At 30.3% G+C, this 20,392-nt stretch overlaps 1 protein-coding gene across 2 annotated transcripts in view; it reads left to right on the top strand.

Annotated features, from left to right (window-relative positions):
* The window catches only part of LOC126840955 (alkaline phosphatase-like), a 96,884-nt gene extending 81,135 nt beyond the window's left edge, over positions 1–15,749 (top strand). For both annotated transcript variants that reach the window (XM_050577057.1, XM_050577058.1), the window contains exons 9-10: positions 1,843–2,219; positions 12,742–15,749. In XM_050577057.1, coding sequence (XP_050433014.1) covers positions 1,843–2,219; positions 12,742–12,942 — 578 coding nt within the window. In that variant the 3' untranslated portion in view covers positions 12,943–15,749. The remainder of the gene's footprint in view (positions 1–1,842; positions 2,220–12,741) is intronic.
* The last annotated feature ends 4,643 nt before the right edge of the window (positions 15,750–20,392 follow it).

The raw sequence follows: 20,392 nt of genomic DNA, 5'->3' as shown, positions 1-20,392 counted from the left end.
ATTAAAAAATGTTCTCAGTACACAGAGATGAAAATTTACCAGTGTCTGTGTGTTTATTTCATTTGATAACTTAAACATAATCCGAGATATTCAACGATAAAGATTGTATTCTTTTCCTTTTTTTTTTAATTTACTGATTAAAAGTTCTTCTTTGGTTTTTTTAAAGACCATTAAGGCCCATTACCGCAACACAAACCTGCTTACATCTATCCCTTTGGTCTGCCTTGTGATCTTTTTCCTTTGGGTTTCCATTTAGTACCTCTTTCATCAAACTATTAGACCGCCACACGTGACCAGCTCATGCGATTACATTTTTGATTAAAAGTTAGTGAATATTAATACAAAAAAAAAAAGAACGCTACAACACTGATAAAGTTCTCCTCTATGTATTGTGAAAATTTGGTAATTTCACTGTGAATATTGATCTCATAAGTTTGTAAAATAGAGATAATCAATGTGATAGTCTGTCAAAAAAAAAAATGACAATAAAATATAAAGAATTGTCCTTACTGTATCAATAAATATACACTATATAGTTCAAACAATACATTTTAAATTTTGCGGAAAAGTGCCTAAAAATGGGCAGAGTGGCGTTCTCTTAAATGTTAGAAATAATAATTTTAACATTTATGCAATTGAGTCTTATAACTATAATATCTCAATTCGCATTTAACATTTCTGATACCAAATTATTAAGGGGCCACTAAATATTAAACGATTTCTGGTTAATATTGTTAACCTTCAAAGCATTGTTGAGTCGTTCCTTTAGGTTAAAATAGGGAAATTAAGATTTTTTATAAAAACCATTAATTAACAAGTATGTGTCACATCATACAATTAAATTTTCATTAGGGGGCGCTAATGAGTTGTACATAAAATATGAGAATAATTGAACGATAATATACAGCTACTAAGAAAACAACAAAACTTGCGATAACCGTAATCGTCAAGTAAAAAGTACAAGCAAGATCTGTTTTATGATAAGTCAATTAGTGTGTAATAATTTGTACTGAGTAAACCCTATAGAAATTAAAATATAACCTACTATTTTTAAAGTACCTATAATAATTAAACGCATTGTATTTCAACAATAGTTTTAAAACAACATTTTTAAAAGACGGTTGTTTTTGTACGTTTTGTTTACGTTCGTAAAAAAAAAGTATCATTTCAGTTCCTCGTTCCTTTTTCTTTCCAAAGGAAACTATTCGACGTTTCATCTCTACAAAAAAAATCGTTCCCAGAGTAAGACCATTTTCTATTCTTATCATGTCGTTTCAAACAACAGTTAAGCAATCCATTAAATTTGTTTTCGTTACCTGATTTTTCAATGACATTACTTGTTTGATATAATTTTACTAACGCGATCGCCCCCTCTCCGCCTTCTCTAATCATCATTCTTTACACTTCTTTATGTCCATCATCATTCACTCCAAACAACAATTGAGTGTACATATTGTTGAAAAATCTCTGGTGACATTAAGGCTCCACTAATAATCTTAGGTAAGTACAGAAATCTCTGAGGATTTTATGTAATTATTAAAAAACGTTGGTAATTTCAAGTAATCTCGAGAAATTTCTGCGGTAATCCGGTGTAAACGGTTGCTAACAATGATATTGACCTTCCATTTAATATCCGTCCATTAAGTGGACGCCATCCTTAGTTTTCTCAGCTCTATAATATAGCAGTCTCTCTTACACTGAGTTTCTCTCCAAAATAACATATTGTTACTTTCCTCTCGGTGTACAGTTGTACAGTTGTATGTGCTTGATTTCGCTCTTTATGTGTTGTACGATTTTTTTGTCCGGACCATTGTCTTGAAATTTCTTCTTCTTTTTTTCCAGGCGTGGACGTCAAGCCCTCCGACGTTGACGGCCTACCTTACAGCACTCTGCTGTACGGCAACGGTCCTGGCCACAGCCCCGAGCATAGGCTGGTGCCCATGATGAATGCGACGGACGAGGAAAAGCACAACCAGCTGCACAGCGCCGCGGTACCTCGGCAATGGGCCACGCACGGGGGCGAAGACGTGCCGGTCTATGCTATCGGACCACCCGGCATCACACAAGCCCTGTTCTCGGGCACTTTCGACCAATCTTACGTGCCCCACGCCATCGCCTATGTGGCATGCTTGGCCGAACACGCCAAGAGATGTCAGCAAGTGTCCAACCATAGCACCACAGATCTACCGGGCAAACTCGTGATCGGATCCATATCTCAAGTAAGTCTGACTCGATAGAGTTTTCAGGGCATCCGAGATAAAGTAATTAGGTGTATTTACACGACTGTTGTGTATTATTATCATTATAAAACGTGACTGTTTTATCGAGAACGCACAAGGATTTGTTGACCTCGTCGAGCGCGAAGTCTTCCGTTTTTTAGCGCTTTGTTTTTCGCTTAATGTTTCTCGTACTGACGCGTTGCAGCCAGATTGCTAAGTTGGCGAGAAAGTCAATTTGTAAATGGCAATGTGTTCACAAATTTTATGATACTAATATGGTACTTAAAAACGCTCTCGATTTTTTTTTCCACAGTTTTAACTTTTTATAAACTTTGTATACATTAAATTCCTAAATAAATTTATAAGCAATTTATAAAAAAAAATTTTAATAATTTAAAAACTTATTTATTTAGAACCAATACTCGTTAGGTTAGGTAAAAATACTAAAATTTAGAAGAATTATTGTCAAGATAGCTATACACAAATAGCTAAAATACTATTATATTTTCATCTATTTACACTAGTTACAATTTAATTATAATTATTACTTAGTGTATTCTCCTTAGCAGAAATGTCATACGATAAGTAAATAAATTAATAAAATACTAAAATAGTCATACTGTTTAATAATAATTAATATAAAAATAATAATAAAGGTATTGTATTAATTTGATAATTTATTAAAAAATCACTGTGTTTATTTAAATAAAACACTTTATATAATTGTATCACATTATAAAATTTGTTTATACCACATTTTTAAAGCGATACTATTATATAGGTGTACTCAGAAAATTACATAGTAGGTACATTTATGATAAAATTTATATTATTTTTCATTCGAATAATTATTCAACTTAAGATGTGCACAACTCTGAATAGCATAAAGTTTTCAAATTTGTTTAAAGATAACTTTTGGGTTATTATATTTATTTATAACAAAAAATACCCAATTTTGAAGTTACTACTGTTCCTAAAATGTAATATCTAGTACATTTCTGAAATGTATTGTAATACTATAATTGAAGCGGTCTCTAGGAAAACTAGATCCATACATAGAAGTCCATTTTTATCAGATCATTGTTTTCATGAAAAATGTTCATAGAAGTTAGATTATGTGGGTTGGTCGTTTTAACAATATAACAGAATATCAATGTCGTCGGTCTGTATTTCGTGTGTTGGTTGTCAAGTATAATATTTGCCAGAGAAACTTAAGTGTGTAGGCGTAATTGGGTTTCCTGGTATTTGCCCATTTAAATATGCTAATAGAGTATCCCTGGTACGGCCCATGGGTCACAGACGGTCTTTGTCTTTGGGAAAAATTACAGTCTGGAAAAAGAAATATCCACCCTCGCTTTCCATTCAAACGTTTGGTTAACGTTTCTGCAATTTCAAACTGTCAAATCCAAACATATTGGGAGACTTTACAAAAATGGTATAATTAGGTACCTACTGATAGTTATTAGTTTGGGAGGTGAATCGCACTTATGATTACACTGTGTAACAGTTAGATGATAACTATTTTAGTTTACTCGCAGATTTCAGAGTGTATTGGTTTAACTATGATATGAGTACATTTTTATTTGTGTCTGGACACGAAATTACTTTTTACTCTTACGTCAATTAATCAATCAATACATATTAATAAAAATAATCCCCATTTGTCGCCATACACTCTATTTTCTCCTACTGCTACTCACTGGTGGTTGTGTGTGCGTGTAACCAAACGTCCCTATTGATAATAATAAGGGTTTGGTTGGGGTGGGCGTAGGTGGTGTGGGAGTATATGAGCGTTTAAAGTGGTTAAAGTAGTCGATAGTTATTTGCGCCACGCAATCGACTAGCTTGGGCAATATGAAAAAGTTATTGGACTGTAATGATACTTATTGGTTGATATTTAATTGAAAGAATAATATTTAATCGAAAAAAAAAAATTGTAAAGGCAAATAACCACTTCGGCAACGCGCCATTACCCGCTGACCTTCGAGTGGTCACTGACTGGCGTCGGGAAGACCACACACCATACCACAAGTTCTAACAACTACAATAAACTATAACAATAATAAATAAATAAACAGGAACGTTTTCTGACTCGAGCCTAAACAATAGTATTCCATAAAATATTCTAGAAAATTCAATAATTTTCATTAGAATTTGATAGATGCGTTAAAAAAATAGCTCACAAAAACACGAACAAGTTGTGACTCGGAAGTTAAAAGAAAGTAAAATGTACAGATGTAGCTATTAGGAAAATGACCCAAGTGAAGCAAATCTACTTCGCACAATATTATGAACTAAACGTTATTAAATTTATTAATTAAATAATTTAAGAAATTTTTTTTAGTTATTAAATAAATAAAACAATAATTCTTCGAAGGCATTAAACGTATTTCTGTATACTAACGTATACTCTCATTTGGTGTTAAATGTATGATTTTATAAATACACTTCGACCCAAAGATATCCACAGTTTTACATATAAAAAAAACGTTTAAATAAACCATTTCAAGTAAAAAAAAAAGAAGTATAAATTTATAGATTAAAATGATAAAATAATGGTTTTTGTGTTTACTGGAAAACTGTGTTTTTGTGTTTGTGCCCTTTTGCACAAACACCGTCCATATATTTTTCTATTAAAAATTAAAACTACTCTATCGTAGTAATAATTACTGTTATTTGTGTTTCTATTATAAATTTTACAAAACCAGACGCTGTCCTTTTTCTGCATAATATTGCTACCAGAGGGTAACATTAATCATAATACGCAATTGTTTTAATGTTTTGGCTTGGAACGTACACTGCGTGGAACCATAAATGCAAACAAATGATACTAGTTAAAATATATTGTAATAGTATTTCATGAAGAATAATTTATTGTTGAGTTGTCAAACGCGAGCCCGAAAATAAATTGGCATTTACCCGATAATACAGTTGTGATTATTTTTAATTAGAATTTTACTTTTTAGCAAAACGTACAATTAACGAATTAACGCGACTGTGTTGAAATTTAACAGATACACATTCGAGACATCCGACAAATCACATTTTTCGCTTAGTAATCATTTTTTTTTTTTATCAATACAATATTGTAATGACTGTTGTGTAAGTATTTCGTTATTAAGCTGTTACATTAATCGATAAATACAAATTATTATTAGTCGCTACTGATGAAATTACACAAATATTATTCGTGACGGTGTTTTCAAAATGATGTTCAAATCAGTTGACAATTACCCAGCGGGCTCTCATTTGAAACCAACGGAGCGTTAAATACAAAGGCGGCAGCCAACCTAAATAGGCCAACGACATTGCCGGCTTGCCTTTGAAACCGTTTACAAGCCTTTGCCGTCAAGAGACTTTCGTGGGTAGGATTTGTGTAAAGTCTAGTGTGTGTGTGTGTGTTAGCAAGTGGGGTTTGGCGGTTCGCAAGGGGAATTTTGTTTTTAAGACAGACCCATACAAACTCGGTAGAGGTAAGCACACTATATTGTACATAAATTATACGCGGTAGGCTGAATTCAAATTTAACGCGGTGAGTTTTTATTTTTGCATTTCCAACATTTTTTTTTTTTCTATCTAAACACACTTACACACAATAATATATACATAATATACTTTACTTACCCGCTTTAATAACCGCCTCCGAGGTGACTGAATAGACGTTGACGGTATAGATTGTATTATTTACATGTGTGTGTATGTACATATTATTATGTATTTCATCGATTGTTGTAGTGAAACCCTGGGATATTTTAACTCGTTATCATTCATTGTCTCGTTGCCGGATATATACTTTGAAGCGCTTAGGCTCGTGTCACGAAAAGCTTCGAACTTAATTCTCGCCACTCTTGGTGAAGAAAAAAAATCTCCTAAAAGTATTACTTATATATATATATGTATATATATTGGCGTTTCTTCAAAGGAGTTAACATTATTTTCCACGTGGATTTATCGAATTTCGCACGATAAAATAGTATGTCTTTTTTTTCCCCTCAACTAACCCTTTCTTTTTTTTTATGCATCGACGTGCCTTTCATTGCACAAAAATGTTCTCTGGCTTTTGCATTGTTTTTAACATTTTTCAACGTCATCCATTTACGGAAAATGTAATTTTCATTTTTATCTACTGTAAAATTGTACAAAAACATTTATTTCCTCTTAGTACTAGCGACTTCAAATGTTATTTGCAATTTTCAGCTATATTTTGTTAGTATTGAGAAAAAAATCGTCTACTCTTAGATATAATATTAAATGTATTCATATGCAACATATAAAACACCTACGCTTAAACTTTGAATGACAAAATCGTGCTAAAATAATAATTCTCCAACGGTAAAAAAATATTTCATCCGATTAGTTCATTTTTAATTGCATTTCAACTGCTAGAACTATCTGGGAAAATATTTTTTATTATTTTCAATTTTGTGTAAACAATTTACATATTAATAAAATAACAACGTTTTAGTTATTTTTGTAATCTTTGTTCAGAATGGTTTTCTGTTTTTTTTTTTTTTTTTTTACAAAACAAAAATAATAATGTTAAAAAGTAATTGTTGGAATGTTTGTGGGAAATACTGAGATACGTGTGATTGTATTAGTCGCATTGTTGTCCTTTTTTAATTATATAGACACAAATTTAACGACAACAATTTGACCATTGTGATAGGTCTGGATGAGTTACAAATACTGAGTATTTTTAGATATTAACAATCCCGGAAAACAGTGTACGTATAACGTGATGTTGTTGTGTAAAATGTATATGCTGTAATTAAAACGACAAAATATGACGTCGTTTTTATATAATTACATGATGTACATTGTAGATAATGTAATTGTAGCAGGAGAATTGTCCGAGGAATAATTACACTTATAATATTATAACATGACGATATCTCGTGGTAAACACAAGGTGACCGAATATGTTTTATTATATATTATTATAATAAATTACAACCACGCCCATACATTCGTATGTCTTAGTATTTTTTTCAAACAAATATTGGGTGTGTCCGGTTATTATTATTTTGTGCAGCACTGTCATATTTCGTAATGATCGATTACTTACGTTTTTTTTTTAAATTATTTTACTAAATAATACATTTGCATACATAGAGCCTGTATTTAAAGATGCAATTTTTTTTCTACTTTTTAGTTAAATATGTACTTTTAGGAGTAACTACAATTTTTTCTTTTTATGAATAGAATTTCAGTGAAAACGAAAACTAAAACAAATTATGTTAACACGAGATTTTTAAGCGGATTACCAATAATCGATTAAATCACAGCTTATTAGTTCTTTGTGCACGTAATTCGAATACCGCGTATTATAATATTCATATTATAGTCTGCCTCGTTGGAACGAGATGTGTAACAAAATATACATACCATAATGAATGCATTAAACATAATGATTTGGCGAAAAACTAATCAAATGCTTTTGACGAAGCGACGGCATTCCGTTTTATAAATCGATTAAATCCCCATTAATCGACAATTAACACACAAGGTTAATGCAGTGACATAACGCATGACTAATATCAAATATAACATATTATAGGATATCCGACACGTCTAAGATTGCCCAAGTTAAAAGTACTATTCCGGCGTATATATATATATATATATATATGTTTGAATATATATTAGAGTACCTACTTAAATTCTTTTTTTTTCTTTTTTAATTGTTCGTTCGACCTTTAAACTAGTAGCTAGGTTGAGTTCTGTTCCATCAGGGGAATGCGGATATTGGAAACTTTCGTCAACAGGTCCCGTAAAAAAAAAACTAATACTTTTAAGCTTTTATTGTATCATATTATATAAATGTTATTATGTAATTTAAATAATATAATAGTTTAACTTATGTTAATATGTATATTATATTAATTATTATCAAAACTATATACTTATTATCGGAGACTGTGGTTTTCCTTCTGAAAAATATGTTATTTGAATGAAAAAGGTACTATGAATAATAGATCGTGTAATTCTTATATTTTAAATATTTATTTCGACGAGTAATTATTTAAGTCCTCGTCTTTAAACTACTTATTTTCGAGTGAATCGTTAATAATTAATACGGACAGACTTTCAAGCACGTTATCTGAATGACAATGTTATTACTTGCAGTTCGTCTTTGAATATTCTTTTTGACGTGTAACTATATTTTCAAAAGTTTCCAGACACTTAAATGGTAACTACAGTTGTTATTTTTTTTTAAATTACTTCACAACATTTTTTTACTCTTATATTTTCTCTTTTCCGAATTTGTCTGCGATTTTAGATCTCTAATAAGTAACAGTTTTTTTTTTAATTTACAGAAATCCAATGTTAATCCAGGTATTAGTTATAAATTATTACACCAATAGTTATTGATAGTTATGACAATGTTGGTCAGATAAAAATGATCCTACGAAACTGAGTTTATAATAAAGTTAATTATAATTTAGTCACAACCAGTTAAATTAAAAAGTTTGAATTAATTTAACTGAAACTAACGAGATATGCCCAATCTCCAGCAATATGCACAATGCACATTTATGTGCATTTGAAATTGCCTAGTTTTACTCCTCATTGTGGTCTTCAATCATTTTATACTCGTTACATCTTTATTTCCTGTACGATACTTTTTATATTTTAGTCTCTTAAGATAGAAATTATCAATACTTCTATGGCAAACAATCTTTTATACAATTATATATAAATAGATAATCCATACACCGTAAAATAACAATATCATTTAACATCGCTTTACCAATTCAACTAAAAAAGAAGCAATTTTCTATATAATATTGTATTATTGTTTCTAAGCTTTTTAATACGTCGTTTGAAGCGTATTTTTTTATGTTCATAGTAAATTTCATTTAAAATCGAATTGCTTTAAAATCATCAAACACGACAGTCTTGGCCTTTGTTATTATGTAAAGGCCTATATTTTTATTTTAATCGACAAGCTTGTTAAGTCTATTAATGCATAATTTATTCGAACTAATGGGATGTTAAAAGTTCTTAGCTATTTTTAACGGAACTGAATGAATTATATGTTTTATTATAGTTGGACCATCCATGAGATATTCGCATAGTCCTTACATGACCAACTTGAATAAAGTTTCGAAAAATAAATTTTTTTTTTTAATTTGACCTTTTGGAAATGCTTTTATCTAATGGCGGTAGAAGAAATAAGGAAATGGAAAAAGTCTGAGCAAAAATCGATTGAAAACTGACGAAGCTAATAATTTTTTTTTTTAATAAAAATACATTTTTTCAACAATAATCCAATACTACATAAGTTGTTTCTTGTTGTGTACATGTACAGAAATAAATTGTAAAGTACTACTAAGTACACCACTGTATAATAATATTGTACATTATAACATGTATAATCTGTGCAGGCGCGTGGCGGATTAAGATAAGGCACGACCGCCGCGCCGGTTCGAATCTCTGGCCACTGGCGGTTTGTTCATCCGGGCGGGCAACTGTTTGGGGGAAGAAATGACAGCCTGCACATCTCTCTGGGGCCAGCTTGTTGGTAGCGTTAGGTCGGCAGCTAGCTATAATTCCAAATCTTAAGTCTTAAGTCCCGGTCGGTGAGAATAACGGACGTTAAACGTAAGAGATGTATTTTTTTTTTTTTTAATGAAAGTGCATTAACAAATTAAAATAACCTGAGCCCATTTATATTAAAACTCATTAATTTACATACGGTTTCAATATGGTCACGAATAGTCTACTATTTGGAATTTGAATTTTTAATTAAACTTTGTACTTCTGTGTATAGAAATAAATAAAAAAAATTAATAATAAATACCCTTTTTTTTTATACTACCATTACACTGGTTAAAAATTAAAATCTGAGCTTTAATAATAGTTTTTTTGTTTTAATTGTTTAAATTTTGTTTACTTATTTCACATCTTCCATACATTTGATGAAATTCGATTCCTTAAAACCTCCTCCTCGAATTAGGCACTGATGGCCTATATTGGCCAGCTAAATTAGATTTACACTGTAGTCCGACTTCCGTTAGTCCTAATTCTCTATCAACGCTTATCCGTTATCACTTCTTCAATGTATTTTCTAATGTTCTTAATCTAGTTAAGTTTTATTAGAATAGTCTTTACTAAATTTGTATAGGGTGATGTTGGCGATGTGAGGTTAGGTGTTAATTTACCTTCAGGTGTTTTTAATATATTAATTTTATATTTGTATTAATTATGTAGCCTATTCGTTTTCAATGTTGCAATTATAATATTAAATAAAACGTAGGTAATCTTTGTATGGAAATAGATGTATTTAATGCCGGATGACTGTTGTGTTATTCAGGTTCTTGTGCTTAAGCGTCGCTATTACCGTTAATTAAAAAATTAAACAAGTTTGGAAATTGTGTCATTAACGATCGTTTGGTGTTTATTTATTTTTATTTTTTTGTTATTAAAATTAATCATTTACAGCAAGGCCGTTGGCTTACAATAACACGATGCTACAAATAAAAATTGTAATGAAATTTTGCCAAGTGACCTAGTGCAGGTGTTGTAGGTCTGGTCAAGTCCAACATAAAAACAATTATTTACACCAAATTTTCAATTTACCGTTAAAAACGATATTAATTATTTTAATTATAAAAATAACTGTTTATTTTTTATGAGTTCTATTATTTTTATTACTTTGTTATGATCTGGCCTCAGATGTCAGATATTCATCTAAGTGATCTAAGTTAGTAGGTCTTTAGTGTATCCGTTAGATTATTCCTAATAAACGTTAATATACAGTTCCACGTGTGGTAAACATTGATTACACTTTGATTTCGATCCACTATACTGGCGCCAACATTATAATAACTATCCGGTCGTGTATCGAAAAGTATACAACAGCTAATGTCCTCCAACCGAATTCCACAATAATCATATATCAGTCAATTTCCAAGGCACATATAAACAAGCATATATAAACTTGGCACACGCATATGCACAGTTTTTAGTGCTACTTCAATATTAGCATCGATCAAATTAATCCTCTTATTTGTTGGTTTTACATATTATAGACAAGATACGATCCATATACCAATTCGATTATAGTGCGAAACACGAAGAAGAATATTATATATATATATATATATATATATATATATATATATATTATATTATTATTATTATTATTACTGCGTCAACTATAGTTTTAATAACAATTGGCCGGTTGTATAAATTGTCGTAAGTTATATTGCTCGAAGGACATATTGTATGCGTAAATGTATTTGTAAACAAAATTTAATATATTGCTGAGCTCGGTTTTAAATACAATTTAATAAGCAGCTTCTCTAGTATTATACTCTGATTCATCGCGTACTGTTTCAAAAATTAATGTCATAGCACAATCAAAATATATTCACATTAATAATTAACAGTATAGCACCCAATTTGGATATGATAGGTCAACGGTCGAATTCAGTGTATGTAGCAACGTAGTTTTATCACATCCTTGCAATAAATTGTGCAATACTTTTTGTCAGATGACCCAGGAAGTTGTATACTCTACCCAGCAGGTTAAGGGTATTATGTTTCGGCTTACCCAAATTAAAACCCATTTCCATTTTTGGTTGTTAGGAAATTTACTTAAGAGCTTCTCGTAAACTATCGTTCAGGTCACTATAGACTTATAGAATTATTAATTACCTTCGGGCCACGTGGCAATATACATAACTTGAAAACCGATCATTGAAAAATATGGAGTCGACCAAAAGCTAACCAAAAGTTACAATCTCGTAAGGAAAGGTCCGCGGTCCATACCATGAACCACTTTTTGAGGTATTCCTACAGAACTTAGGGTTTGAAGTTCATATATTTTATGGACACCTACCGTATCATATACAGGGTGATAAATGTAAATTAAACACTACCTAATTATCTCTGGAATGATAGCGGCTTTGTAGTTTTTCTTTCTGAAAAAAAATGTATATTTTTTACAATTTATACAACATTAGCAGCACAGTGGTGTCCGAGAAGTCACGGGTGATAAAATAACTCTCAAAAAAACTTCGTTGCGAATCTGTATTTCATATTTTTTATTAATGTTCTTTTTTCGAGTAGAAATTCATTACATTCCATTTATCAGTATTAAAAAAGATAATATCATATTTTGTAACACACCAGTACTTTTGAGTTATTTTTGCCATCATTAAAGTTCTGTACAATAATTTGTATATTTTTATTAGTTTTGCGTCATCGACAATTTTAATTTCCTGTATCAGCAGTATAAAAAAACAAGTATGGTTTCGTCAAAAAAGTGGTCACCCGGTAAATATTTACAAAAAAAAAAAAAACTCCATGTTATGATTTCAAAATCCCCATGCGTCACAAAGTAATATCATATAGTACGACAAAGCCCACGTACGATACACGCCTCGCACACCCGGCGGTAAACACGATTTGGGCGGATTTAATAAGCGTTTTGCACATTTTTTTTTCTTCATCTTTTTATCGATTTCTTTTGTATTTTTTATTAAATACTTTGTTGTTTTTTTCTTTTATACAGGGTTGCGTAGTGTCCGACACCAACTCGGTAGCGGCCACCACGTCGACGACGGGAGGCGCCAAAAGCGGATCGGCCATAGTGTTGGCCAGCAGCGTGCTGTCCGACAACGGCTCGTCCAAGCAGATCAACAATACCAAGTCGGTTAACTGTGGTTACGCGCTGATCGCGGCGGCCGTCGCACTGGTCGCCGCGGTCACGTAAAGAACCGCGCTCGCGTAACCGTCACCGCGGTAACCGCCGCGCCGGTACCCGACCGTGGCTGCCGTGCTCGGTCGTCGAATGGCGGTAAATTTCTCGAAATTTAAAAATATAATATAACGTTATTATAAATAATTTTTTTTTTTAAACACACTAAATAAATGAGAATATCGGAGACGTTGACAGACGTGCCGGACCAACATAACACGTATAATTAAATAGACCGTATGTAGCATTTATTGTACATATAAAGATTATTATTTTTTGCAAAATATATATAATAAGTAAGTAAAAATATGATTATGTTCTGGGGTAATTGTTTTTTATGGCTACTGTTTAACGTTACCCGTGGACTGATTTTTGAACTTTGTAACCGCATTGGTTTCAAATCGATAGCCTCAGTACAGTTCTGTGCCCGTGTCCAGAGCCTCTATTGTTTTACAAGGCCTCGCACTATGTATGATGCATTTTTTTTTTGTTTGTACTACCTCACCTACCTATGCATCAACGTGATTAAACCCTAAACATTGTGTAGGGCTTCGAAAAGTTTAACGGCTGGCCCGCCCCAGTTTCCGGTATTCTCATTTTCCGTATCTTGCTCGACCGCCCACCCACTGTTAATAAGTATTGTGTAAACTATTCGAACGGATCTGTTACTTTTAGTGTTGTATTTATACGAATATTTCTAATCTTATGTTATTGTTGTATATAGTATGTTATGTACTATAATCTATCTACCTACTATACTAATCGTCCGACGGGGTTGACTTGTAAATTATCTATTCCGGAAAGTCTCCTTTTCGTCTATTCCTTATACAAAATCCAGCTAATTCGATTGTCTTAAAATTAAATATCAAACGGAAATCACATATATATATTTTTTTTCCGATGTAAACTTTTTAAGACATACGTGATTCGAAAATAAAATTACCGCTAACTTGCACCGAGCAAATATTAACCGACTCGCATAATAATATCATATAGATCCGGAACACATTTACCATTTATTCACAAACACACGGGACGTTTTTGGTTGTGTGTAATTTTATTAATATTTAATAAAGTTTGCGGTGAAACATTCCCACAACGCTCTAATGCGGATTTATTTTTACCCATTGCGCGCAAGAAGAAAGCAAAATATGTTTCATCATTTTATATCATACGTACACAACGTAACATTGTTATGTTTAGTTTTCTGGAATAATTCGCGAAAAATACATCAGTCATAAATGTATACATATTATATTGTTTAGTAAAAAAAAAAAAACTATTATGCTCCTAATACGTTTACAATATTTATGTAGCTGCCATATTATCTCAGCTGTACGACTATCTTAGATGGGGTTGTGTCTTTCTGAACATTTCTGAACGGTACCTACTGCCGATAAGTCGAGAGGGAAATATATAAACTCAAGCTGTTGTCTCGAGAGACGCCGAACCGACGCAATTAAGCAGCTAACTTCGCAAGAGCTTCACAATATTAAATCCAAATGATTCTTTTATCGTTGTTTCATATGAATTCGCCATTAGCTATTCAGTCATTCACTCATTTCGCCTGCACGTTCAAAACGTGATATAAAGTTTTAAGCAAACGTAGAACTTATGACTTTATAATGTAATTTATTACAAACACACAAAACCTTTAAATTGTTTGTACGACATAAAGTAAATACAACGCACTTAAAAATGTAAGGTAAATAATTAAACAAATAATAATATTAAGTTACGTCAAATGCCATTTATTTAAATTTGCCACATTCTGAATTTATACTTAAAAAATGTTTACAACCTATATTTTATTTATTTATTCGTACAACCTATATATTTAAATAGCAGTCTACACTATAAACGTGTTAATTAATTTTTTTTTACCGGAGATCAACGGTGGTAGTTGGAAATTCTATGGCACATAAATCGTTTAAATATTTCGATGAAATAGTAGCAGTTGTTTAGTATGGCATTCATAAAATGCTCCACCATTTTTTTTCTCATTTTAGCTAGAATTTAATTTTCCTATAAAAAAAACATTTTAACTTTGACTCTAGCATTTTGCTTTATCATGCTTAAATCGTTTTTACATTAATTACTGTTTACCATTTCTATTTTAGCTTGTACCACAAAAGACATAAGCAACGGTTTTAAATTTTAATACGTTAGCAGGTCAGGTCAGGTCACGTAATTTATTAACAAACGAGAGACAAGCTTAAGTACAATTTTAAACAATAATTGTAAAGAATATTTACTTTTTAAAGGATAATTTTAAATCATAACATATTATTAGATATAAGATCTATTTTTTACTTAATATTCTATTTTACAAAAAAAACAACATAAAAATTGGATTTTTGTATAAAAGTTAAATTTACAGCACCGTTATTTTGTGAAAAAAAATCCTATAAGAAAAATCTCTACTTTGTGTACTGACCTGTTTGCAATATACGGTATACCTGCTAATAAAATAAATTTAATGTAAACTTTTTTTATGTTCAAAGAAATATTTTACTTTAATAGTTTTGACGATAAAACACTAATGTATTAAGCGTCTTTATACTACAATCCGGTAGAACCACTTAAAAAAAAAATTGTTTGTGAGTAACTGAAATTCCACCAAATAACCAAAAACGTCTAACTGTGTTTGGAAAACGGCTTAAAATAATATTGTCGGATGCTATATTATTATTATATATTTTGTTCCTCAAGCTTGCTTATTATGTTTCCGTACACGAACTTTCCGGAATTGATGGCTTCTCATTAATTTTTAAAAAATGTTTATTAATGATTAATATTGTTTGAAAAAAAAATTACTATTATAACACTTAACTTTTTTTTGTAAAACTTTATTTAATGTAAAAAATGTATAAATGTATTATTTATGAAGATTATTAAAAGTAAACTTTACGTTATAATTTTTATTTTTACAACTTATTCTTTCTTTCCTTTTTTCAATAAAAACGAACTAAGATTAACAAAACAGCTATGTTAATAGAACCTCTTCTTAAATAAACTTTTATGTTTTCTCAATAGTCACATTATTATTTGTCCATTATAAAACTTCATAACCAGTTAAATCTCATTAAAATCATGTTTATAATATATACGGAAAAGCATATTATGGTTAGGAACGCATAAAATCCCAATGACGAAACTGCGTTAATAACTAAAAACCTATTGAGACTACATCTTAAATATGCCGAGTTAAATTTGCTATTGATTTGTACTCAATACACTTAGGGCTATATTATTAACCGTAGGTTATTATAATCAAGAGCTTCAACACATGCAGCGAAGGACTCAAATGACTGATGATATTTTAGTTTTCAAAAGTAAGTCCAGCCATTACATTTACCTATATGTTCAATGTCACGTGGATGGTATAGTAAACAAAATATAATGCTATAAATTAAACGTTTCCGCTACGCCTATATTACACTCAATCACATGAGTAATTTTTGATTTGGTTTCAAACTAAATTTCAAGGCAGTAGGCTACAGGTGTCTAAAAAGTCATAGCAAATCACTCATCGTACAAAATATTACGGATATGAAATAGGTACTATATGAAGACCTTCGACACGAGTGAGACAATTTAAGATGTTTCCAAATTAAAATGCTTACTTGTTTCATTGTGTTTTTTTTTGTACGTATATTTTTACATTTCAGAACTAGACCTGGGTTTAACACACTCTGAGTAATTCCTGTTTAAATTACAGGGTCATTATCTCTTACACTATGTATATAATTAATATAATATATCATTAGCTTTTATAAAAAAAATAATTTATGCTTGTAGTTAAATAATGGGAAATTTCAAGATTTCAGCCATAGATAAGGTAATTTTTGTGTTTTACATAGTTGACCGTGAAAAAGTAAAAAACAACAACAAAAAGCTGTGGTCGTTTGAATCGACTGTCAAGTTAAAAATTAATACGATATATTTTATGACAAATTTATCGTTTCTAAACTTTCTTCCGTATCTATATAAAACCATTTAACTTTAATTCGGTTATTTATTAAGACATGCGCTATGATATAATTTTACAAAGTACATTATAGTTGAATACTAATTAATATAGTGTTCCATGAGTACATAAAAGAAGATGATAGGTTAATGTTGGGTCATCTGTGAGTAATTTATTATTTTGTCAGATGTAACAACGAGCAACGCTAAATATTATACTATGCTAGTACGAGTACACAGTGAAGACAGTTAGGTTCAGTGGAAATAGAGTAGGTGAAAATACATTGCATGCAATTATATAGAACCATTAAACAGGTGTAGCACGAAAGGAATAAATACGTTGATTACGACGTAGTAATAATAGGGGTAAATTAAATTGAAAGAAAGTAAATTTATATTAAATTTGTGTATGTATTCAGCTACTTGAGTTACTTTTAAACTTATTTTGGCCAAGTTAACTTTTGTACATAATATGTTTCTCCTATTCGTCTAAAATAAGAGACCGATAAATAGTTAAGGTTGGTAGTATCACATAATATGTGATAGAGCTAAGGAAAACCTGAGGTAGACCATACGATTAGATAAGACATGCATTTTTCTGCTTAAATGTTATAACGATAAATACTATTTTCAATGCGAATGAACAGATGATAAGTAAATTGATATTATACAATGTCATCAAGTTGACAATGCTTTACAGCACATATCAACATTATGTTAATATTATTTGCTAAGACAGATTTATATTCTCAATTAAAATATTTTTTTTTACCTACACAAAATGTTCCACTACAAAAACAAAGTGTCTCAAACACATTTTACCTTAATTTTTTTAATTTTTATTGATAAACATTGTGACTTAACAAATAACATTGAACAACGTGATTTTGCATCCGCTTATGTCAATATAAAAATCTGGTCGAAATTCATTTATTTTATTATAATAAGTCTTTAATTGGTTCTCGCCAAAGTGTATGTGAAGTAAATTAATTGAATGTACATATATTTTATTCTATTATTTTTTAAATATCAACATTTATATTTTATATAATTTAATAATAATTACTAAAAAAAAAATGTTTTATTCAATTTGGAATATGCACATTTTCCGTAACGATAATTTTATCGTTTGGTAAACAGTATTTTATTACTAAAAAATGTCTTGTGTGCCTTGTTTTATTTTCATGAATATTAAAACTATTATTCTTGTTTTGCGATACCTAGCTGATTTTAAGGTCTTATATCGTTTTTGCATAATTTATAAATAGTCGAGAAAATGTCTCGACTAAGATCCAACAAAGAACGTAGCAATTGCTTAATTTGACAAAACATTTAAAATTATTAAGTCTTTTTAATGTGTAATAGTAGCTAAAAGAACACTCAATAAATGTATAAAGGGGAAGTTTTACAATTTTTTTTTTTTTTGCTAAGAAATTTCATTGTTTTAGTGTCATCACTTATTTGTGTTAATAAAGGTATAATGAAAACACTCATCAGGTAGGTATTTAAAAATAACATATATTATCTATAATTGTATATCATATCTAAAAAAGTTTGTTGAATGATGAAAGATGTGTGTCATGAGTCATCCGTATTTTCAAAATTATAATCTTAAGGGGAAATAAAGAATGTGAGGTCATGAAACAAAATTCCAGTGATTCATGGTGGACCAGCCTCAATCGCGTCGGGGTGATTGTAAACAAATGGACAAAATGTAAATGCGATTTTTAATAAAAATAAGTAATTATCAATTTTAATTGAAAAAGTTTGCCCTACTTGTTTACAATATTACCTTACATGACCCGAATTGATGAACCTCAACATATTTTTTATTATTTTTATCAAAATGATGTTCAAAACGCAGTTGATTAAAATAACACAAAGAGTATGCCAAAAAAATTCCAACTAATCCAACTAATATATTTTAAATGTTCACGTTTTACAGGCTTGAAAACTTGAATGAATAGTCCAATATCTTTTGTCTGGTAAAAAGAGCACATGAAACGATCGCGCGTTTAACACTACCATAGTTATTGTCGCAAACGGTTATAAACATAAGACGCTATTCTAAAGACAATTGGTCATGGATAAACGTCATTTTGTGTACACTACATGCTACAGTTAACATGTGGTGTTATTATTTTCACAACACGTACTTATCGGCGGCAGTTCATTTTTTATTATCATTATATTCATTTTGAACTTGACAGTGTTAAACAGTAGTAGCGCGAGAAATGTCTTTTTATTGAGATTCAACATGTAACCAACACATTTTGAGCCAATATTTTTTAACGTCGGTATAGACCTCTATCCCTTCAACCCATGTTAATGCCGCTGAATATAAATACTCATACATACACATACACATTATATTTATACACTTATATTGATTTAGTTTGTAATACAAATGTGGTTATTATGATCAATAGTAGTAGTACCGTTACTAATTCTCCCTAAAGTATTTTACGGTAATGAAATATACTTCACTACAATATATGTAAAACAGGCCAATGTCTTAATGAGTTCGTTATGAAAAATTAATTTAAGTTTGGAACAAATTGCAAAACTTTTTACGATTTCTATACACAAATAGTAAAATAAGTTGATTGTATTGAAATCAAAAGCAATATAGGAGACTCCTATTAGGAATATAATCATTTGAAAAGTAGATTAAAATATAAGTTGGACTACACGGAATAGTAGTAAATGTACATTTTTATTCTTATGTCGGTGTATCATAAGAGGAACTGTTAAAAAATAGTGTTAATAGTAAATAGACAATGTAATTAATTATTAGTCGTATAACAGATAACCGGGTTTACCCCTGACGCAACATTGTTTTACAAAGTTTAATAAAACCGCAATAGCGTATTATTTTTGTTTTACGTCAGACCTATTAAAAAACTTAAAAACAAAACTTCCATTATTTATTTATTTTTTATTAACCTAATCATGAATTATTAAAGTTGTGGTTTAAGGAAGAATATTGTTTTAAATAATTTTCCTTTTGGTGATCGCATAAATCTACATAACCAATTTAAATGACAAGAAATAATTTTCACATAAAAAAAACTACGTACTCATACTATTGAAACCATGGTATTACAATTACATGTATTATTAATATATTATGTACTAAGATATAAACAGCAATTTGTGGCCCACGTGAGGTCATGGTTCATGGAGTTGGTATTTTTTATACCTTGTTTTTGTAACCGGATTTTCCCAGTGCAATTAAACGTAATTATGTTAATCAAAAATACAGCATGCAATTCGTAATCAATGTATATAATTTATTTATACTCCAGCATTAAATTCCCACGTGAATTTAATTAAAACGAATATTTTATAGTAGAGTATTGGCAAACACTAAAAATCAGGACCAGACTGGATATTATAAAAATTGTATTTTATTATAACAAGAAAGTTTATTACCTATATCAAATTATACTTTATTTTAGCAGTAAACATTTTTTTTTTAACTTTAAAGCATCCA

This window comes from Adelges cooleyi, unplaced genomic scaffold (assembly GCF_023614345.1).
Source record: "Adelges cooleyi isolate 19-005CV unplaced genomic scaffold, UGA_ACOO_1.1 ACOO_flye_CR_arks_rails_tigmint_CR_PRNA_376, whole genome shotgun sequence".
Classification (NCBI taxonomy): domain Eukaryota; kingdom Metazoa; phylum Arthropoda; class Insecta; order Hemiptera; family Adelgidae; genus Adelges; species Adelges cooleyi.
Note: the sequence above shows the minus strand (reverse complement) of the source record. Positions and strands in the feature narration are given on the sequence as shown.